We start from the raw sequence: 24737 nt of genomic DNA, 5'->3' as shown, positions 1-24737 counted from the left end.
TGGGTAAAAATGTTAAACCTGAAATGACCAGGCAATTTACCCCCTTACTAAACCTAATTTTGCAAATCTGACATGTCACTTTATGTGGTAATAACTTTTGAATGCTTTTACTTATCCAAGCCATTTTGAGATTTTTGTAACACATTGTACTACATGTTAGTGATAAACTTGGGTCCATATGTTTTACCTTTTATTTCTAAAAAAAAATAAAAATATCCTAAATGTATTGAAAATTTGGAAAAATTATCAATTTTTTAAATTTGCATTTATCTGCTATCTAAAATAGTTATTTATTAACGTTCACATTTCATAAATGTCATTTACGTTATTTAGGACATTAGAAGGTTCAGAATGTTAGAAATAATGTTCAAGAACATTTCCGAAACCAACTTTTTAAGGACCAATTCAATTCTCAAGGGACTTTCAGGGGCTTGCATAATAGAAACCACCCATTAATTACCAAATCTTAGAAACTAAAACCCTCAATTCAAAGCTGATTTTAGAAACTTTGTTAACCCTTTTTGTGTTCTACACGAATCATCGAGCCTGCTGCTGTCGAGGTCACCTTGGCGACTCTCTATAGAGATCTTCGTCATCTCTTTTCTAAGAAGTTGGTATCATCCATGTTGAAGAATTGGAAGACGGACTTGTCAGGGGTCTGCTTGCCAGTGGCTGTTCTATGGGGTTGGGAGAAAATACGCTCTACAACTGTAAATGAGGTCTGACGAGAAACTCTGTTTCGCATTATGCAATTGCATAGGGAGATATATATTGTTTTTATAAAAGGAGAGGGTATTCAGATAAGATGTTGTGTTGCCCCAAATGAGGTTTGGCGTATATGGATCTCTATCATGGACCTCTGGATGTGCTTGCTCAGCAGTTCAGTGCTTCTGGGAGCAGATATGCAAGTTGGCAGTGACAAGTTGGACATAGAAATCCGTAATACTCCTGAACTGGTACTGTTTCAGACGACTCCAGACTCTTGCCCTTTCCCAATGATTATACACTTACTCCTGCTAACTGTAAAAAGATGCTTATTGAATAGATGCCTAGAACCGGACTGTCCCACAACCTTAGAGGTTATCTCGCAGTTGAAGCACTGCTTATTTTTAGAACTGGTGGAAGTGGAATGGCGAAAAACAACACTCACAAAAACATTGTTTGGGAAATGACAATCCTTTATTAATGCATTCCTTTCTGATGAGGGAATTAAAACAATACCTTTTTGTGCCACCTCTTGGTACTCTAGGACGGCACTCACTAACTCTCTAGACAGACTTGATATAGGAGTGTCGAGAGATATCTTCTAAGTGACTAGCTTTTATTTGAAAGAAATCATAGATTCCTTCATTGCCTTTTTTATAACAGAGCTATATAGTCATCCCTTGGACCAGAGATCACAATGTATCCTGTCACCTGTGCTAGAATGGAAAAGGGGGGGTTCAAATGAGCTGACCATTTTCATGTACTTTTTGGTTTTCTTCTCATTGCCTATGTAATAATGCTTGATTCTGGACCTCTCTTCTACCATGGGAGCTGCTATACACGGGGTCCTAATGTCGACAGCCCCCTGAACCCTCCAGGCCTGTTTGTGCTTGATGGTGGATCCCCTGAAAATCTGGGATCTGCTAGGATCTAATTTCCATGGCTAACTTTACCATCCCATGTATCCATACCTTTGTATTTGTATTTTATACTCCTGTACCTCTGCTGTTAACATCTGCTTTCTCTTTAGTTTCATTAGCTCTTTAATACTATTATATTTTAAAGGCAATGTACACCTTTGGGTGCAATTTTTTTTATTATTGCATTGTATTTATTTTGAGCTAAAAATATTTTTTTTAATTGTCCTTTTATTAACAATATGGAATCATTTTTTGTGTACCGAGCTGACATGCTCTACTAGTTGCCTGTGGATTTTTTGTCTTTTCTATGGAGTTCTTATCTCTGCTCTTTGACATGATAAACACTCATTAAAGCTCAATCCTTATCTTACTGATAAGAATGTGGCTTAACACCTTAAAGGAAACCTGTCATCACTTTCTAACCCTATCTATCAACTCACTTTTCTATAAATACGTTTTAATACATTAATAATGATATTCAAATCAATTCTGAACGAACTATCATTTTAGAGAAAAACCTAAAATAAATATATGTAAAAATATGTAAATGAGCCTTACATGAGTCCTGTGTCCGCCATGATTCAGAGATGAGTCCAGCGTTCCTTGACTCTCGGAGCCCAGCCACGCCCACAAATGAATAAGATATACCCTCATCTCCACCCCTTCTATTCTAAATCTCGCAGCTACTCTATCCCTGTTTCCTGTTTTTTCCCGCTACTCTAGTTTAATGCACGTCACTTCCTGCGCACCGATCAAGAGCTTGCAGCATAGAGAAGCACTCATCACCAGCTGTGTTTATTAGGAGATTTAGAGCACCCGATAAGGGAGGTAATTATCAGTGATTTTACTTCTATCTTTTAAAGGCAGCTTTGAATGTTCCGTGCTGAGTCACATGATCAGTGTGGGATGAGGAGCGAGATGACTGGTTCTGCACATGCGCGGGATTTGGGACGTGAGTTCGGGAGGAGGGTAGGATCTTTAGATTCTGTCAATCATGTAACGGGAGGTGGGGTTAGGAATGGGAAGTGATGAGGTAAGCAGTTAATTTACATAAGTTTAAGAAAGCGAATGTGGACTGTAAAATAAGTACTTAGCGGTGTTTAAAAAAAACAAACACCTAGCATGATTAGGGTGGGGGAGACCTAACTCAGGATACCGATGAAACTTGGGGTTGAAAACTGGTGACAGGTTCGCTTTAAGGACCCAGGACGAGAATGCTCGTCCTAAATGGCCAGTAGCATTCTCGTCCTGTAGTCCTTCCTCCCCCCCATGTGCAGTGCCGCGATCAGTGGCAGGGATCTGGCTGTTACTGACAGCCAGACCCCTGCTGCATCCACCAGCATCGGTAATAACGTAGATTCTGGTGGATTAACCCCTCATATGCCGCGGTCAGCACTGATGGCAGCATATAGTAGGTTTGCACTCCCTCTCCTTAGCCATCGGGTCCCCGTTCTGTGGTGGCGGGGACCCTATAGTTGCCATGGCAGCCCCAAGCCATTCCAAGGCCTTTGGGCCTGGCATGTGCGGAGGCCTATGAGGCCCAGCCTCCAGGCTGGGTTTCATAGGCAAACTATCAGTGCATTACACTGTAATACACTGATAGTCAATGCAGAACTATACAGATGTATTGTGCTGCATTGAAACAAGGATCAGACTCTGAAATGTTGAAGTCCCATGGTGGGACAAAAATAAAAAACATTAAAAGTGAAATAAAGTGTTTTTAACAATAAAAAAATAAAGTTTCAATAAAAAAAACCTTTCCCATAAAAATTGTAAAAAAAAAACAAAAAAAAAAAACCAGACATATTAGGTATCACCGTGTGCATAACAACCTGCTCTATAAAAATATCACATGATCCACCCCTGTCTGGTCAACACCGTAAAAAAAAGATTTATAAAAACGGTGCTAAAAAAGAAATTTTTTGTCTAACCTGTCAGATGAACATTGTAAATAACAAAAAATAAAAACAGTGCCAAAATCGCTATTTTTTACCTTGCCTCACAAAATAATATAGAGCATACAAAAATCATATGTACCCTAAAATAGTACCAACAAAACTGCCACCTTATCCCGTAGTTTCCAAAATGGGGTCATTTTTTTGGGGAGTTTCTACTCTAGGGATGCATCAGAGGCAGAGGCCGCCTAAGTCATCGCGGTGATGGGGGCCTCGCTCTAGCTCCCACCCGCACCCGACACCGCCGCAACCGCAATTTTATTGGCTTCTGCGGGTGGCCTGCTAAGCGGACTAATAAGAGCCACCGCGGCCCGGCAGCTCTGAGCCCCTCTCTGCCTCTTTAAGAGAGCAGTGGCTGCTGGGGCTCGGAGCGTGCTGCCGCACAGGCACGTCTTCTGACTGAGTGCAACACCAGCCCCGCCATCAGAGCGCTGCGCAGCCACAGGGGAGAAGGAGCCAGGGCCCTGCCTCACCTCTCAGTGTCCTGCCTCACCTCTCAGAAGACAGACAGTGGTGCCCAAAGAAGCCCAAGGTCAGTTGTGTGACCTGCTGGCTGCTGTGCCCCCCCCCCCCCCCCCCTGGGCCAGAAATGTGCCATGGGGGGGTAAGATGTGCTGCTGCCAGGCCCATGGAGGGGGAGAAATGTGACATGAATGGAGGGGGAGTAATGTGACATTAAGGCCGGGGGCATCATTAGGGGCACTTTTTATTGGCACATTATTAGGTGGCACTATGGGGGCACTTCTTGTCGGCACATTATTAGTGGCCACTTTAGTGGCATCTACTGAGGCCACAAAGAAGGGGTATGTTATATGGAGGGCTCTGTACAGTGGCATTTTATACTGGGACACATTATGATGGGTACTATGGGAAAGGGGGGAGAGGAGTACTATGGGGTCATATCCGGGGGGCACTAAGAAGGGGTATTTTATGCTTGCAAATTATAGGGGACTCTGAGGGCATCTACTGGGGCACTATATAGGGTCATTTTATACTGGTACATTATGGGGGCACTAGGAGGAAGGGGGGAGAGGAGCACTATGGGGGCATTTACTGGGGGCACTATATAGGGGTATTTTATACTGGCACATTATGGGGGACACTATGGGAACATTAGCTCAACTAAGGGCATTACAAGGGGGTATTTTTTGCACTGTCTATTATAAGGAGAATTATTACTACTGGGTTGGGCATTATGGTGGGCTTTATTACTCCCCCATGGTATGACCCCCTAGTAGCAGCACCAGCCTCTCCCTGCTCTGCTATCCCTCTGCCCCTTCTCCAAATCCTTATGAAATCTTTCTCATTAGGATAAAACAAATCGGCTGCACCGAGCCCCCAGCCAAAGTGTTGAAGTGGTGTCCGAGATCCCCAAGGGCCAAGCCAAGTAATTGTAAGTTTTCATGTGAAATATGTTTGTTATACACATATAGCATACACTGTGCCACACGATATACAGTATCCCTCTACACTGTGTAGTCTGTTCTATAAGCACCACATTATTTTTTGTCCGTCACCACAAAACTATCTGGAAGTGTCTCTCCATGTGGCATCATGTATGTGGGCAGACAGTGTTGTATCATGTATGTGAGCAGTCATTTCTTGAAATTTTGAGAAGTGCCTTTTTTTTTTTTTTTACTTAGGCCCCTGCCCTTCAAAATGTTTGTGCACGTCCCTGCCCTGTACTATGTGCTGCAAGCATGCAGCTGCTTAACCCTGACTAACATCACTGTGTATACCCTGTACTGTGATGTCACTCACTGTGCATGTTAACCCTGTACTGTTAGTCACAGTACAGGGTTAATATGCACAGTGATGTCACATACAGTACAGCCAGGGTTAATCTTTATTATCGCTTGCATATCTTGTGTTTGTGGGGGCCTCATGTTCGAGTATCGCCTAAGGCCTCATAAAGTCTCGAGACGCCTCTGATCAGGGGGTCTTCAAATGTGACATGGCAACTTAAAATTATCCCAGTGAAATCTGCCTTCTAAAAACCATATGGCGTTCCTTTCCTTCTGCGCCCTGCCGTGTACCCATAAAGCAGTTTACAACCACATTTGGGGTGTTTCTGTAAACGACAGAATCAGGGTAAAAAATATTGAGTTTTGTTTGGCTGTTAACCCTTGCTTTATTACTGGAAAAAATGGATTAAAATGGAAAATCTGCCCAAAAAGTTAAATTCTGAAATTTCATCTACATTTTCCTTTTAATTCTTGTGGAACACCTAGAGGGTTAACAAAGTTTGAAAAATCCGTTTTGAATACCTTGAGGGGTGTAGTTTCTAAAATGGGGCCATTTATGAGTGGTTTCTGTTATGTAAGCCTCACAAAATAACTTCAGACCTGAGCTGGTCCTTAAAAAGTGGGTTTTGGAAATTTTCTGAAAAATTTTAAGATTTGCTTTTAAACTTCTAAGCATTCTAACGCCCCAAAAAAAGAAAATATAATTTACAAAATTATCCAAACCTGAAGTAGACATTTGGGAAATGTAAAGTAATAACTATTTTAGGAGGTATCACTATCTGTTTTAAAAGCAGAGAAATTGAAATTTAGAAAATTGCTAATTTTTCAAAATTTTTAGTAAATTTGTTATTTTTTTTATAAGTAAAAATTAAATATTTTGACTCATATTTACCACTGTCATGAAGTACAATATGTGACGAGAAAACAGTCTCAGAATGGCTTGGATAATTAAGTGTTTTAAAGTTATCACCACATAACGTGACACATGTCAGATTTGTCAAAAATGGCCTGGTCCTTAAAGGGCTTCTGTCAGCCCACTAAACCGTTTTTTTTTTTTTGCTTAATAATAACCCCTACACTGCGATTTATCCATACATAAGTAAAATAATAATTTTGGTTCAGTAGAATTTGCTAAAACCCTATTTTTATAATATGTAAATTACCTTGCTACCAGCAAGTAGGGCGGCTACTTGCTGGTAGCAGCCGCATCCTCCGATGGTAATGACGCCCCCTCTGCTTGTTGATTGACAGGGCCAGCGGACGGGATCTTTCTCCGCTGGCCCTGCCTGTTTTCATTCAATATCTGGCGCCTGCGCCGCGGCCGTACCTATCTTCAATCGGCGCAGGCGCTCTGAGAGGTGGCCACTCACTCGGCCGCTTCATCCTCAATGCGCCTGCGCCGATGACGTCACATCTACACCCGGCGCAGGCGCATTGAGGATGAAGCGGCCGAGTGAGTGGCCGCCTCTTAGTGCGCCTGCGCCGATTGAAGATAGGTACGGCCGCGGCGCAGGCGCCAGATATTGAATGAAAACAGGCAGGGCCAGCGGAGAAAGATCCCGTCCGCTGGCCCTGTCAATCAACAAGCAGAGGGGGCGTCATTACCATCGGAGGATGCGGCTGCTACCAGCAAGTAGCCGCCCTACTTGCTGGTAGCAAGGTAATTTACATATTATAAAAATAGGGTTTTAGCAAATTCTACTGAACCAAAATTATTATTTTACTTATGTATGGATAAATCGCAGTGTAGGGGTTATTATTAAGCAAAAAAAAAATAAAACGGTTTAGTGGGCTGACAGAAGCCCTTTAAGGTGAAAAATTGCAAGGTCCTTAAGGGGTTAAATAAGAACTCTCAGTAGATTAGAGATGAGGGTTATTAGATGATAGGCACAAAGTAAAAGTACCAGTCACACTTCTAGAAAAACAGTTAACTCTTTGTGACAGAAGAGCTCAACATTTTTAATAAAGGCCAATTGAAAATATGATTTTTAGCCAAAAATGAGTAGAATGCAATCGTGAACAAAAATTGCCTCCAAAGGTGTACATAGCCTTTAATATCTGTTGAAATGTTGATTATTCAAATAAAAAATAAAAAAAAACACATTTTGTTTATTTCTAGCTGATTACAGAAGAAAATTCTCAACTGAAAGGTATGTATACATTTCTGGGGGTATTATCTGCAAAAAACCATAAGTTGAATAACTTGAATATGTTTTGTGAATACTAACAAGTGTTATTTTTGTTGTTGTTGTAATAGTGTTGCCGATCTGACGAAAAATACAGCACAATGGAGCATATTCAGTGATAGTGTCATACTTTGCACTGTCTAAGAATACAAATCACAGTCTTAACCACCTCCGGACCGCTGTACGCACAGACGCGTCCTGGAGGTGGTTGATTCATTCCTCCTGGACGCGCCGGCGCGTCCTCTCGCGATGGCCGAGATTTCCTGTGAACGCGCGCACACAGGCGCGCGCGCTCACAGGAACGGAAGCTAAGAAAGTGGATCTCCAGCCTGCCAGCGGCGATCGTTCGCTGGCAGGCTGGAGATGTGATTTTTTTAACCCCTAACAGGTATATTAGACGCTGTTTTGATAACAGCGTCTAATATACCTGCTACCTGGTCCTCTGGTGGTCCCCTTTGTTTGGATCGACCACCAGAGGACACAGGTAGCTCAGTAATATGTTGCACCAAGCACCACACTACACTACACCCCCCCCCCGTCACTTATTAACCCCTTATTCACCCTTGATCACTCCTGATCACTACATATAGACTCCCTGATCACCCCCCTGTCATTGATTACCCCCCTGTCATTGATCACCCCCCTGTAAAGCTCCATTTAGACGTCCGCATGATTTTTACGGATCCACTGATAGATGGATCGGATCCGCAAAACGCACACGGACGTCTGAATGGAGCCTTACACAGGCGTGATCAATGACTGTGGTGATCACCCCATATAGACTCCCTGATCACCCCCCTGTCATTGATAACCCCCCTGTCATTGATCACCCCCCTGTAAAGCTCCATTTAGACGTCCGCATGATTTTTACGGATCCACTGATAGATGGATCGGATCCGCAAAACGCACACGGACGTCTGAATGGAGCCTTACAGGGGCGTGATCAATGACTGTGGTGATCACCCCATATAGACTCCCTGATCACCCCCCTGTCATTGATCACACCCCTGTAAAGCTCCATTCAGACGTCCGCATGATTTTTACGGATCCACTGATAGATGGATCGGATCCGCAAAACGCATACGGACATCTGAATGGAGCCTTACAGGGGTGTGATCAATGACTGTGGTGATCACCCCAAATAGACTCCCTGCTCACCCCCCTGTCATTGATTACCCCCCTGTCATTGATCACACCCCTGTAAAGCTCCATTCAGACGTCCGCATGATTTTTACGGATCCACTGATAGATGGATCGGATCCGCAAAACGCACACGGACGTCTGAATGGAGCCTTACAGGGGCGTGATCAATGACTGTGGTGATCACCCCATATAGACTCCCTGATCACCCCCCTGTCATTGATCACACCCCTGTAAAGCTCCATTCAGACATCCTGGTGGATTTTTACGTATCCACTGATAGATGGATCGGATCCGCAAAACGCATACGGACATCTGAATGGAGCCTTACAGGGGCGTGATCAATGACTGTGGTGATCACCCCATATAGACTCCCTGATCACCCCCCTGTCATTGATTACCCCCCTGTCATTGATCACACCCCTGTAAAGCTCCATTCAGACGTCCGCATGATTTTTACGGATCCACTGATAGATGGATCGGATCCGCAAAACGCACACGGTATAAATACCCCACATGTGACCCCATTTCGGAAAGAAGACACCCCAAGGTATTCCGTGAGGGGCATATTGAGTCCATGAAAGATTGAAATTTTTGTCCCAAGTTAGCGGAAAGGGAGACTTTGTGAGAAAAAAATAAATAAAATCAATTTCCGCTAACTTGTGCCAAAAAAAAAAAAAATTCTATGAACTCGCCATGCCCCTCATTGAATACTTTGGGGTGTCTTCTTTCCAAAATGGGGTCACATGTGGGGTATTTATACTGCCCTGGCATTCTAGGGGCCCTAAAGCGTGAGAAGAAGTCTGGGATCCAAATGTCTAAAAATGCCCTCATAAAAGGAATGTGGGCCCCTTTGCGCATCTAGGCTGCAAAAAAGTGTCACACATCTGGTATCTCCGTACTCAGGAGAAGTTGGGGAATGTGTTTTGGGGTGTCATTTTACATATACCCATGCTGGGTGAGAGAAATATCTTGGCAAAAGACAACTTTTCCCATTTTTTTATACAAAGTTGGCATTTGACCAAGATATTTATCTCACCCAGCATGGGTATATGTAAAATGACACCCCAAAACACATTCCCCAACTTCTCCTGAATACGGCGATACCACATGTGTGGCACCTTTTTGCAGCCTAGGTGGGCAAAGGGGCCCACATTCCAAAGAGCACCTTTCGGATTTCACAGGTCATTTACCTACTTACAACACATTAGGGCCCCTGGAAAATGCCAGGGCAGTATAACTACCCCACAAGTGACCCCATTTTGGAAAGAAGAGACCCCAAGGTATTCGCTGATGGGCATGGCAAGTTCCTAGAATTTTTTATTTTTTGTCACAAGTTAGTGGAAAATGATGATTTTTTTTTTTTTTTTTTCTTACAAAGTCTCATATTCCACTAACTTGTGACAAAAAATAAAAACTTCCATGAACTCACTATGCCTATCAGCAAATACCTTGGGGTGTCTTCTTTCCAAAATGGGGTCACTTGTGGGGTAGTTATACTGCCCTGGCATTCTAGGGGCCCAAATGTGTGGTAAGGAGTTTGAAATCAAATTCTGTAAAAAAATGACCAGTGAAATCCGAAAGGTGCTCTTTGGAATATGGGCCCCTTTGCCCACCTAGGCTGCAAAAAAGTGTCACACATGTGGTATCTCCGTATTCAGGAGAAGTTGGGGAATGTGTTTTGGGGTGTCATTTTACATATACCCATGCTGGGTGAGATAAATATCTTGGTCAAATGCCAACTTTGTATAAAAAAAATGGTAAAAGTTGTCTTTTGCCAAGATATTTGAAGTAATGTAAATAGTGTGTCAGAATTTTGTCTGTGCGCCAAAAAAACTGTGTAGCCTAAGTTTACAACACCTAAAAGTTGGCATACTTTAATTTAAAAAAACGCAACAAAATTTTGGTGCACAGAGGTACATTTCCTGTGAAGCCATGCCCCCTTGTTGGGCAAGGCATAAAAAGCTTAGAAAAATGTGTAAAACAGTTGGTATCTGTGATGCAAAGCATGTGCAATGGACGGGGTACTACCAGGGGTCCTTTAAAGTGAAAGAGTTTTTGGTTTGTCGTGACGCCAGTTGCATTTCAGCAACAGGGAACAGAGTCCCCTTAAGAAGATGGTGTTGGTGATAGGTGGTACCCAGATATAGGAATGCCAGAGTGGTGTAAGGGTAGCCTATAATGTCCCTTTTAAGTCTTGTGGCTGTGCACGTGTCACGGTGCTCCTACTTGGATATCTTAGAACCCCAGGCATTGTCGTCCAAAGCAGTGCAAACAGTCGGAATAGTTGAGGGATTTGTAGAAATGATTGAGTCCAGACTTAGTATTAACGTTGAAGACAGTTTTACTTGAATAAACTTGCATCAGAAAACAATCGTCCAACTTTATCTTGGTCACCAGCAAGCTTTGGCATAAGTTTTGGCAGGCAAACACATTTGGCTCTGCTACATCTGAACCTCTTTAGCTCTGCTGTGCTGTCAAATTAAATATAAACTTTTCCTTTCTGCTGTACTTAGCTTGGTAGTCTGACTCTGTCTTTATCTTTATCTTTATCTTGATCTGTATCTTTATCTTTATCCAGGGAACTTCTCCTCCTGCGTTCTGAAGCTTGGAGCTTGGGCCTCTATGCCCAGCTCTGCTGGCTTGCACACACCCTTCCCCTTGCAGGGGATATTCTAGACCAGGCATGCTCAACCTGCGGCCCTCCAGCTTTTGCAAAACTCCCATCATTCCTGGACAGCCTACAGCAGGGCATGGTGGGAGTTGTAGTTTTACAACAGCTGGAGGGCTGCAGGTTGAGCATCCCTGCTCTAGACTGACCTTCACTAACTAAACTCCTCCCTCTTTAGAGAGGACTAGAATGGAAAGCAGGTTCCATTCCAGGCCAACTAGCTCTGCCATGACTGCCACCATCTGCTGGTAGACCAGGTACAATACACTTTAACAGTTGCATTACAGGGCAAAGAATATGCATATGATACAGGACCTGGAAATCAATACATAAGATGACATTGGGTCAACCATAGGAGAGAGTAGGGGGTCACAAAGAGGTGGTAATACCACTCTGGGGTATTACACATGCATGTCAGTTTTTGGCGCATAGTAGTAAATCTGCCCCAATGTTTATAACCCTATTGATGTGTGTCATCATAACCTTCTTCTGTATCTGTGTCAATAAAAATACATTTACTAATCTAACAGTGCTGCTGTTAGCTCATTTGACAAAATGAAATGGCAGTTAAATGCTGAATGCAAAATGGCTTTCTGCTAAATTTATTTTGCACATTCTTTCTTTTGCAACACATTTCTTTGTGCATTAGGACTGATATATAAATTTTGCTTTTGCTATAACAGGAATATCACATCAGATTTCTTCAGAACGCAACAGGTATGTAATTTTTACATAACATGCTATTGGACTTGTTCAAAATATATAAAAATTAGTTAAAGGGGTTCTGTACTTTGTTTAATCTGTTGATCTATCCTCTGGATAGATCATCAGCATCTGATCGGCGGGGGTCCGACACCCGGGACCCCCGCCGATCAGCTGTTTGAGAAGGCAGCGGCGCTCCAGCAGCGCCGCGGCCTTCTCACTGTTTACCGCCGGCCCAGTGACGTCACGACTAGTATCAAGTTGCCTGGGTGGGGCTAAGATCTGTTCATTTGAATGGAGCTTAGCCCCGCCCAGGCAAGTTGATACTAGTCGTGACGTCACTTGGCCAGCAGTAAACCGTGAGAAGCCGCGCCGCTGCCTTCTCAAACAGCTGATCGGCAGGGGTGTCGGGTGTCGGGATAGATCATCAGTTTAAAATAACTGCAGAACCCCTTTAAGTTTCATTGAGCCATGTCAATATGTATTTCAGATTGTCTGTTACAGTGAAGCAATAATATACAATATTTTTCCGCGCTATATTTTTTATAGCAGGAAAATAAGAAAAACTGATTTTCCTGTGACCCCAATCTACAACAGTATTCAGCAGACCTTATATCAGATCTTCAATCATATCAGACCTCCAATCTTCATCAGACCTCATATCAGATCCCCAATCTTCATCAGACCTCAGATCAGACCCCCAATCTTCATCAGACCTCAGATCAGCCAAAAAAATGAATAAAACAACTTAATTTTCCTGCTCCGGACAGTGCCACCACTAAGGAGATCCGTCACGCTCTTCCTGCTGTGCTACACTGTGACTTGACGCCACATAGCATCAGGTCATAGTGCGTGCTTACGCACAGGACGTCCTGACGCTGTACACGGTCAGGAAACATCACAGCATGGTGTCTGGAAAAGACCAGGAAACAGTGAGTAATACCAGTGCTAGCAGATCCCAGAGCCTACTGTACTAAAAAGCTGTCACGGATGCGGTGTGGGTGGGAAACCACACCGAGCACAGGAGGAAAGGCATAGGAACTAGGCCTGGAAACTAGGGTAAAGGAGAAGGTCACCTCCTAAAACAACCCTAATCCAGGTCCTGACTAACTAACAGTATGAACTGACCTTGATGGTAGGAAAGTTCATACACAGGAACCTAGAGCACTAACACACCCTGTAGGGCCCTGGTATAGTGACAGGACTTGAGACAACCTATTCCTCCACCAGAAGGATGAACAGGAGTCTCCCTCAGGCCTAGATACAAAAGACGGAAATACAACAAACAAAATACAATTAGGGAAGACGACACTTAAATTCACGTGGAGCAAAGGCAGCGCCAGGAGCTCAACCAAGATCCAACAACTAGCTAGCCCAGAGTCCAGAAACTGAAACTATAAACCGCAACCCCAAAATGGGTAAGCAGTAATAAATAGGGGAAGTTAAATGACTAAACCAACAACACCTGCCAGAGGAGTGGCCATTACCAAAACAATACAGACACAAATGATCCACAAGTAACCATTCAGATTGACCCACGTGTTGCCAGTCTCTCTGATCTCCTGTCATCTGTCACGGGAGTGTCCGTGACATAAGCGCTTCCATATGGAAGCACTCATTAGTATTCTCTTTATAAGATGCAATGCCATTTCCTCCCTGCTTTTTGGGGGAAAAGTGCATCTTATAGAGTGAAAAATACAGTACTACATAAGGACTGCTTTGGAAAAAAATTTGCACAAGTGAAAAATACAGTTCTACATAAGGACTGCTTTAGAAAAAAAATTGCATAGTTTTAGGGTTTGTACATTACAGTATGTACCTCTTTATGAATGTGAAAGCTAGAAAATGAAAAACTAGATGACAAAAAATATGAAAGTATTGATGCCTTTTTTTAAAGGCTGTGAACATCTTTGGGGGCAATTTTCTTATCATTGCATTTTATTTATTTTGGTTTAAAAATCATTTCAGTGAATCTGCAGACTATTTTGTTTTCTGTTTTAGAGACTGCGTCAGGCAACTGCTCTGATGGCTGTATATGTAGGTGAAATCCTGATATCTCATAAACACTAGCTAAATTCCTATCAAACTGATAAGCATATGGCTTAAATTATTGTTTATGAGCTGTCATGAATTCCGAGATAAAGGCTAAACATCCAGCCTTCAGAGCAGCTGCCTGACTGATTTTCTGTAAAACAGACAATCTGCAGATACAATAAAAATGAAGACTGAAGAACAGAAACTGTTGAAATTTGTAATGAAGACCAAAACAATTTTTATTTTCAGGCCAAAATGAGTAAAATACAGTAATAAAAAATGCCTCCAAAGGTGTTCATAGCCTTAAATTCTCCCAATCCCAAAAATATGGGTGGAATGTATTAACACTGGCATTTCTTAATAACAATCCTCTTGGAGTGCGATGCTGTAGAAATATTAAGAGGTGCCAAAATGTGCAACTTCTGTATGTCAGAGAACTAGCATTCAAGAATGATACATTAGTCCCCCGCTCACACACACACACACACACACACTTGCCTCTTGCCTCTTGCCTGGAGAACTTGCCATGCCAGTATATTATATGACTGTCCATTGATTTTAGAATAAATGAGACAAAAAATTCTGCTTTTTGGCGCTCAAAAACCCGGTCAAGGCAAACTTATTTTTATTCCAATAAGATAGGTTTCCAATTATTAGAAACCTATCTTATTGGAATAAAAAGAAGTTTGAAACTCAAGTTTGCCTTGACCGGGTTTTTGAGCGGCAAAAAGCAGAATTTCTTCTTTCATTTACGCCACAGCCAATAAAGAGGGACTGGACATCCTTCTACATTGGATCCTTATCCTGCGGCTGCACACCCTAAGGCAACCATTTCTTCATTTGATACGACTACAGTAGAGTTGTGCCTATTTTAGCACAACTCTAGAAGGTGAGCCTCTAATCACTAAGCATTTTATTTTGTCCTATTGAAGAGTTAGGACGTACTACCCTATTGTGCGCTATTTTCTTGAACCCTAGGCACATCCACTCTGCATTGCATTGATTTTAGAAGGCATTATGTATTCATATTTTTCCCTAATCTGTAGGTGCTGTTAGTTTCTCCTGACCAGGTGCTAACTACTGTAGGTGGGTTCTCTGCAACCAGCTAATGTGCAAGGAAGCTACACTTCATCCCTTTGGCACTCTGTAAACCCATGGCACTATTTATTATACTGAGAAGTTCAGCTGCCTAACTTATTACTTCTTCTTTACAGTGGCATAGGACGTATTATTGAAAAGATTGAGGTAAGTAATACATAAAAATGTTGTTTTTCCATTTGCATCCAAGAACAGAATGAAGAGAGCAGCAGTCCAGACTTACTGCAATTATTAATTAATTTATTTATTTCACCATAGTGTTATGTTAGTAGCCAGTAGCAACTAGAGCTGCAGCTATCGATTATTTTAGTAATCAAATATTCTATTGATTAATCGAATACTCTGATAAGAAAAAAATAATAATTTTAAAGAATGTTTTCCTTTAAAAAAATTCATCAGCCCCCCCATGCCATCAGCTCCCCTCTGTGCCATCAACTCCCCCCAGTGACATCAGTCCTCTGTGCCATCAGCCCCCCCCTAGCCAACAGTCCTCTGCGCCATCAGCTCCCCCCAGTCCATTAACCCCCCCCAGTGCCATCACCTCCCCCATGCCATCATTTTTTTGTGCCATCAGCTCCCCCCATTGCCATCACCACCTAAGCCATCAATCCTCTGTGCCATCAGTCCTCCGTGCCCTCAGCTCCCCCAGTGCCATCAGTTACTCCCCCAGTGCCACCATCTCCCGCTCCTAGCCATCAGTCTCCAGCGCCAGTGCAATACTTACCTTTCCAGAAGGGGCACTGACACTTTACAACTCTTCCAGCGTCACACAGCGTCAGGTCATAGTGCACTATGTCCTGACTATGTGTGTAGGTCAGGATCCAGTGCAGCGCAGTGGCGGTCGGCGGGGGAACATGAAGCGTGAGTAATAGCAATGGCTTCACTCACGCTCCGTGGTCACATGGCACAAACTAATCTGTGTACCGTCGTGGCCAAAAGTTTTGAGAATTACATAAATATTGGAAATTGGAAAAGTTGCTGCTTAAGTTTTTATAATAGCAATTTGCATATACTTCAGAATGTTATGAAGAGTGATCAGATGAATTGCATAGTTCTTCTCTGCCATGAAAATGAACTTAATCCCAAAAAAACCTTTCCACTGCATTTCATTGCTGTCATTAAAGGACCTGCTGAGATCATTTCAGTAATCGTCTTGTTAACTCAGGTGAGAATGTTGACGAGCACAAGGCTAGAGATCATTATGTCAGGCTGATTGGGTTAAAATGGCAGACTTGACATGTTAAAAGGAGGGTGATGCTTGAAATCATTGTTCTTCCATTGTTAACCATGGTGACCTGCAATGAAACGCGTGCAGCCATCATTGCGTTGCATAAAAATGGCTTCACAGGGAAGGATATTGTGGCTACTAAGATTGCACCTCAATCAACAATTTATAGGATCATCAAGAACTTCAAGGAAAGAGGTTCAATTCTTGTTAAGAAGGCTTCAGGGCGTCCAAGAAAGTCCAGCAAGCGCCAGGATCGTCTCCTAAAGAGGATTCAGCTGCGGGATCGGAGTGCCACCAGTGCAGAGCTTGCTAAGGAATGGCAGCAGGCAGATGTGAGCGCATCTGCACGAACAGTGAGGCGAAGACTTTTGGAAGATGGCCTGGTGTCAAAAAGGGAAGCAAAGAAGCCACTTCTCTCCAAAAAAACCATCAGGGACAGATTGATCTTCTGCAGAAAGTATGGTGAATGGACTGCTGAGGACTGGGGCAAAGTCATATTCTCCGATGAAGCCTCTTTCCGATTGTTTGGGGCATCTGGAAAAAGGCTTGTCTGGAGAAGAAAAGGTGAGCGCTACCATCAGTCCTGTGTCATGCCAACAGTAAAGCATCCTGAAACCATTCATGTGTGGGGTTGCTTCTCATCCAAGGGAGTGGGCTCACTCACAATTTTGGCCAAAAATACAGCCATTAATAAAGAATGGTACCAAAACACCCTCCAACAGCAACTTCTTCCAACAATCCAACAACAGTTTGGTGAAGAACAATGCATTTTCCAGCACGATGGAGCACCGTGCCATAAGGCAAAAGTGATAACTAAGTGGCTCGGGGACCAAAACGTTGACATTTTGGGCCCATGGCCTGGAAACTCCCCAGATCTTAATCCCATTGAGAATTTGTGCTCAATCCTCAAGAGGCGGGTGGACAAACAAAAACCCACTAATTCTGACAAACTCCAAGAAGTGATTAAGAAAGAATGGGTTGCTATCAGTCAGGAATCGGCCCAGAAATGGATTGAGAGCATGCCCAGTCGAATTGCAGAGGTCCTGAAAAAGAAGAGCCAACACTGCAAATACTGACTCTTTGCATAAATGTCATGTAATTGTCGATAAAAGCCTTTGAAACGTATGAAGTGCGTGTAATTATATTTCACTACATCACAGAAACAACTGAAACAAAGATCTAAAAGCAGTTTAGCAGCAAACTGTGTGAAAACTAATATTTGTGTAATTCTCAAAACTTTTGGCCACGACTGTAGAGTTACTCGATTTAATAGAGTAACCGTTGCAGTCCTAGTAGTAACATTTGTTCTACAGGCAATAGGCTATGACAAAAATAAGAGTATAGGGAAGCTGCGTTCAGTATGCTGGTGATGGCAATAGAAGCATGATGTGTATGGCATCCAGGAAGTAGCAGGACATCATACACATTGTGCTTCAGCTGTATCACAGTGTGTTATAGCTGGCCGTCTATTATTCAGGGCTTTTTGGAGCCAATAAACTTACAGAAGGAGCCCCCATTTCTTTGTAAAACCACTTGGGTGACATAGCTGCTAGTGACTGTGGCATCTAAGAGGTTAAGCTGATCCCAGTTGTTGCAGCAATGTGTCAGTTTGTCATTAATCCTGTTACACAGCTCCCGCACCATAAAACTATGTTCACACAGAGTATCTTCTGCACCGAAAAAAACATGATGCGGAATCCGCATCAGATTTTTTTGGATGCATTTTTTTCCTAACCTGGTTTTTGATGCGGTTTTGCTGTTGATTTTTATTCCTACCAATTTTCAGTTTGAATTCTGGACCCTGATTCCAAGCGGAATCCTTATTAAGAATAGAAAAACAATGTGTGAAGTGGATTCCCTATTAAAATCAATGTGGAATCTGCATCAAAAATCTGCTGTGTGAACATACCCTAACAGTACTGATTGATGAGGGAGGCTCTGACTGCACATGCCATACTATAACAGCACTGTGTGGGAAAGGGTTAAAGATTGAACATGAATTGCAAATTTTATCTTACGGGTACGGCTGCACGGTGACACTGGTCACGGCCATGACCGCTGAGTAGCGGTGATCCGATAGAAAAGAACGGGATCTCAGCGTGAGTCGCAAAAAAATCCAGCCGAGTGGGATTTTTTTGTGACTCGTTCTGCAATCCCATTCATTTCTAATGGATTACTGCTACTCTGCAATCCTGGCCGCAACCACTGTCACCGTGGAGCCATACCCTAAAACATATAATTATTTTTCTTTTTATAGAAATCGAACCAGCTTGAAGCCTTCAAAACAAATAATGACTTTTTGGATTACTTGGTAAGCTTTTATTCTCAAATTGCAGGTGAACTGCCCTACCTGCTCAAAATGATGGGGGAAGAGGATAACTTTCTGCCTACTACTACTAATGTAAAAAAGAAACACTTTATTTAGACCATACTTGACTGCATGACTTTATTAACCCCATTCCCATCACAGACAAGTCAAATTTTTTAGTTCTCAGTTGTTTTTTTGTTTTTTTTATCCCTGCCTTCAAGGAGCAGACATGAGTACTTTTCCCACAATAAAGTGTATTTTTTAATGGCGCCATTTAATTTCTCTTATGTATTGAAATAATGGAATGGAATGGGAATGCAATAGCACCATTTTTTTTGTTTGTTTATGTTTTACTACTTTTGTAAAAAAAAAAACATAAATAAGAAAATAAGTTTCTTTGTGTTGGGGGAGAGCTGTAATTTTGATTGGTTCCATGTTGGGGTAGATGCAAGTTTTAGTTTTTTTATATATGTTTTTTGGTAGGTGAGATGGCCAAAACCATGAATCCTGGCATTGTGTGTGTGTGTGTGTGTGTGTGTGTGTTTGTTTTTTTCTTTTTTTAATCAGGTTATGCACATGTTGCTCCTATTGGGCATTTTTGATGTGTGATATTCCTCCATGTAATATCTGTGGTATCTCCCCACAAGGAAATGCATCACAGATTGAGATTTATCATTTTGTTTAAATATCTGTTATTATTTATTTGATTGAACTGATTTTGGTATGGATATATTGTTTCTTCTATCCATATATTTTTCTCCTTGTTCACCAACAGGTGTGTTCCACTAAAAGGTCTTTTGTACCATTTAGGTAGGGATTAAACATAGGAAAACGAAAGGGAAATAAAGATAGCAAGTCTGCATTGTTTTTTTGTTTTTTTTTTCTTCACACTGATTACTGTTCTGTAAAAATAACACATTTTTTACTGTATAAATGTGGTTATACCAAATATGTTTTACTATTTAATAATACTATGTTATTGCACAATGAATCATCTTTTATAGAAGTCTTTTATTGTGTTCGGATACACTTTTTCATTGATGTATGAGTACTTGTTTTTGTGGGATAAGTTGTTTTTTTGAATGCTTATTATCAAATAATTGTTATACTTTTTTTATGGAGCGAATGAGAAAAAAAGTCATGGTTCTTTAGGGAAAGTCGAGGTTGTGGGGGTTTAACTTTTTTTTATTGACATGGCAGTATTTTTTTTTACCTTTTCTTATGAAAAATATTTTTGCCATTGTTTGGGATATAGATAAATCATGGTGTAATTACCGTATTTTTGTACTATATGACTCCTTTTCCCCAAAAAAGTGGGGTGAAAGTGGTAGTGCATCTTAAAGTTCGAATACTAATGACCGTTTCCATTATGAAAGCGTTCATCAGCATTCAAGAGGCACGGGGAGCGGTGAGAAAAGCACTGCACAGTACTTGCCCTCCCTGGTCTTGTTCCGGGCCCCAGTCTGCACTGTGTCCTGACAACATACAGCATCAAGACGTAGTGCACATGGGCACGCACTTTGACCTAACGCTGTGCGACAATAAGTCACAGTGCAGTGTGGGCTGGAACAAGACCAAGGAGCAGTGAGTGGCAGCGCCATCCGGAGCAAGTGAGTTAAGGTTTTGTTTTTTTTGTTTTTAGCTCTGATCTGAGGTCTGATGAGGGTCTGTTCTGGGTCTGATCTGAGTCTGATGGGGGTCTGATCTTAGGCTAATTGGGTTTGATCTTAGGCTGATGGGGGTCTGATCTTAGGCTGATGTGGGTCTGATCTAAGGCTGATGTGGGTCTGATCTAAGGCTGATGGGGGTCTGATCTAAGGCTGATGGGGGTCTGATGGAGCTTGGGGGTCTGATTTTGAGTGTCTTATCTGAGGTCTGATCAAGAGTGGGGGTCTGATCTGAGGTCTAATAAAAACATTTTTTTTTTCTTATTTTCCTCCTCCAAATCCTAGGTGCGCCTTAGTCCTGTGCTTCTTATAGTACCGTATTTTTTGGATTATATGTTTTTTTTCTGCAGAAATATTGCAAAGAATTATTTTTGCCATTTTTTTATTTATTTTTTTTTTATTTTTTTTTATACCATTCGTGTTTCATACTAAACATAATGAATTCATTCTTCTGGTTATTACATTTGTGTCGACCTAATATGTGTAGTATTTTTTATTTATTTAATTTGTGCCCAATAAAACATGTTTTATATTAATACCCTTCCCAACCAGAACCATACATGTACGGCGTTGCGGGACATGACTTGTCGCCCAGCACCATACATGTATGACACTCTGATCGGGCAGATGCGAAACTGACAGCTGAGCCCCTGCTGTATACGCCGGCATCGTTGAATAGACTGATGCCGGTGCATTAATCCCTTTTATGCCATGGTCAGCGCTGACCGCGATATGTACGGGGTTGGTGAAGGGAGGGGGCTCCCTCCCTAAACCTGCCCTACGGTGACGGGAATCTAATTACTGGGAAGCCCAGTGCCTTCTACGGAACCCCAAATTGATATTTTCTTTATTCTCTTTTTTATTAAATATTAATTCCTTTTAATATTATTTCTTTCAGCGAACTTTTGAAATAAAAAATGATGGTGATGCCTCATTTATTCAGCAAATCACTAAGAACTGCACTAAAGCACTGATGAAATTTCGGGAAGACCAGACTAAAACTCAGGTATTTTAAGCAACTCGGGACCAATGACTACTAGCTCATACCTGTTTGTGCACCTGATTTACCTTCTCTTTGTTCATAAACTAATATTGTATCAAGTTTAGTTTTTACAGCATTCAAGATTCAATAAAAATTCAGTTATTTTTATTTTGAGAGCTATTGGATGCAGACTGCATTGGTTCAGTAAAAACACTTTAATTGACCCATGAATTTCCCCATCCTCAACAAACAGACGCTGTCATACACCTCTGCACACTAAACCTAATGGCACTTGGATTCTTTTTAGACCTGTCTATATTTGTTTCTTTTTATTTCTGTCATACAATTGATATTTCATGTGAGAAGTTCAAATGTTCAAATAATGTTTGGCACTCTCTCTGGATTCACAACAAAAACTTTTGTACTTTAAATAAAGTCAATTTATTAATAAAAGCAATCCCACTATAACAGTAAATACCTAATAAAACCAGTAGTTAGTAAAATTGTGTACACACCTAGATAAATCAGTACTAAAACAGAAGAATGAAAGCATTGAAAACAATCCCTGTATAAAAATATTCAGAATAAATATTCAGAATAAAATATTCGCAATGATAAGCATATACAACAATCCTAGTATATTCGAAATATTATATTCGTGATAATGATCTTGTATCTCTTACAACATGCGATTATTGCAACAATGCTTCCACACTAAAATCCAGCCTCTGTTGATCTATGTCCATAACAGTAACCGTATATACGTGTCCTTTTTAAATACCACTTGTTTGTATAGCAATGGATGTATCCGATATAGATAATTCACAAAAAGTTCACGAACATTCGGGCTTTCGATAAATTAGCCTAGGTACCTTTTAAAACAAGCTGCAATCCTTCTGTTATGGCAAAATCCCCTTTATATACAATTTGTTGCTGAGGGATCTCAAATTGCAAGCCGGCCGTGGCGTCCCACGTGTCACGAAGCTTGGAGCGATCTTACCTCAGTGCGAAGTTTCTGTTTGCTCTTGTACGCTGTTGGATGGTGTCAGCTGGGTGCCGTGATTATTCGTAAACCGTGCAGCAGTAGTAATCGCAGGTACAGATTCTTCTTCGAAATTGCGGAGCTCTCCGATGTATTGTAAATTCTTGGTATACAGTCACATAAAAGTTCGGGGGTCCTCCTCTACCAAACGCGTTTCGGGACATTCTCTGGTCCCTTCTTCAGTGGTTAACCAATTATTTGAACTATTTTTAAAGCTGCATTCACACGTCCGTGGTGTGTTGCGGACCCGCAAATTGCGGGTCCGCAACACACCAGCCCGGCGCCCCCATAGAAATGCCTATTCTTGTCCGCAAGCTGCGGACAAGAATAGGACATGCTTTATCTTTTTGCGGAGCTGCGGACCCAAAATCGGGGCCGCGCTCCGCAATTGCGGCTGCAAACAGCACACTGTGTGCTGTCCGCATCCATTCCGTCCCCATAGAGAATGAATGGGTCCGCACCCATTCCGCAAAATTGCGGAAAGGATGCGGACCCATTTTGCGGACGTGTGAATGGAGCCTAACTGTGTGAATGGGTGAACCATACTGATTTGAGCACCTGCATCCTGCTGGTGAACAGGTGAGCCACCCTTTTCATTCCATTACCTTAAGAAGTTCAAATGTGTCTGTTGTTTATCTAAAAAGACCCTGTCCCTGCTATTCTAATGTTTCAGTTCCTCTCCCCTTCTTTTGTAAGCCCCACCCTTCCTCTGTAGCTAAAACCATAAAGAATGTATTTTAAAAGAAAAGTAAAGTAAGAGTGATTGGTGGAGGTCCCAGAGGGAGAGCCCCCAGAGATTTAACATTTATCACCTATCTTAGGATAGTGGATAAATGTTTATTATAACAGCCATATTATCAATTACAGTGTAAGATCATTCTGCTATTATATCATGTGCCTGAAGAAACTGGTGAGTTTCATGTGGGCTTCTGTTAATAAAGTATTGTTGTCACATTATTATTGCCTTTTTCTAAATCATGCTTTAAAATGAAAATTTGACTATTCAAGGTTATTTGGCATTATGAACCAGTCTCCAGTCCATTGTAACAAATGAGAGGCTGCAGTGCTCTGCCAAGTGCTGCAACCCCTTTAAACAGTTGATGATCAGGGTTTCTGACAGTGTCACTTAAGGATAGGCCATCAATTTTAAAAGCTTGGGATAACCCCTTTAACTCCTTCCTGACATCGGGTCTTTAAAGATGACACCCGCTCTGGAGTGGAGCGAGTGCTGTAGCCACCGGGTGCCTTCCGTTAAATACATCAGACACCCGTGGCTAATGTCTATGATCAGCGGTAATGCTGATCATGGGCATTTAACCTCTAAGACTCTCTAGTCAGAGATCGGAGAAGGCGTTAATTCATAGTAATGAGCCTGAGCCTGTACTAGAATTCCATTTTTATTACTTGTATATTACAGTTCAGGCCAGCAGGTGGAAGCACAGAACTGTAATTTAGTGATTTCTGTATAGAATTAGGGAGCAAATTCCATTATTCTATACAAATTGCAGTCTGATGATTGCAAGTTGGGGTCCAATTGGGGACTTAACAAAAAGTAAAAAAAAAAAAAAAAAAGTTTTGAAAAAAACTGTAATTGCTCCCCTTTCCCCAAAATTAAAAATAAATAAACAATGAACCCCTTCCTGATAGCATAGATGCCGGCGCATTAATAGTTTATATGTCACTATCAACGCTGACCACGACATGCACAAGCTTTTACCATCCCATTGGGTCCCCACACTGTGGTGACAGGGACCCAATGGCTGGTAAGGCAGCCCAAAGTGTTTTTTTTTTTAAATAAAGTTTCCAGTAAAAACAAAAAACGCCCTTTCCCCTTATCAAGCCATATACAATAAAATAAAAAAGAACACATATAAGGTATGGCCATGTCCATAATGACCGGCTCTATAAAAATATCACATGATTTACCCGTCAGATGAATGTGTAAAAAAATAAAAACAGTGCCAAAATACCAATTTTTTTGGTCACTTTGCCTTAACCACCTCCGCACCGTCTAACGCAGATTCGCATTCCGGAGGTGGCAGCCCTGCGCAGAGTCACGCATATATGCGTCATCTCGCGCGAGCCGAGATTTCCTGTGAACGCGCGCACACAGGAACGGAAGGTAAGAGAGTGGATCTCCAGCCTGCCAGTGGCGATCGTTCGCTGGCAGGCTGGAGATGTGATTTTTTTAACCCCTAACAGGTATATTAGACGCTGTTTTGATAACAGCGTCTAATATACCTGCTACCTGGTCCTCTGGTGGTCCCCTTTGTTTGGATCGACCACCAGAGGACACAGGTAGCTCAGTAATATGTTGCACCAAGCACCACTACACTACACCCCCCCCCCCTGTC

The 24737-nt window shown here is 41.9% G+C and overlaps 1 protein-coding gene across 3 annotated transcripts in view; it reads left to right on the top strand.

Annotated features, from left to right (window-relative positions):
* Window positions 1-24737, top strand: part of LOC121001698 — a 133008-nt gene that overhangs the window by 62739 nt on the left and 45532 nt on the right. For all 3 annotated transcript variants that reach the window (XM_040432874.1, XM_040432875.1, XM_040432876.1), the window contains exons 9-13: window positions 7445-7475; window positions 12006-12039; window positions 15273-15303; window positions 18642-18695; window positions 21258-21365. In XM_040432874.1, the coding sequence (XP_040288808.1) occupies window positions 7445-7475; window positions 12006-12039; window positions 15273-15303; window positions 18642-18695; window positions 21258-21365 (258 nt within the window). The remainder of the gene's footprint in view (window positions 1-7444; window positions 7476-12005; window positions 12040-15272; window positions 15304-18641; window positions 18696-21257; window positions 21366-24737) is intronic.

This window comes from Bufo bufo, chromosome 5 (assembly GCF_905171765.1).
Source record: "Bufo bufo chromosome 5, aBufBuf1.1, whole genome shotgun sequence".
Taxonomy (NCBI): Eukaryota; Metazoa; Chordata; class Amphibia; order Anura; family Bufonidae; genus Bufo; species Bufo bufo.
The sequence above is the reverse complement of the archived record's forward strand: the minus strand, read 5'-3'. Positions and strand labels throughout refer to the sequence as shown.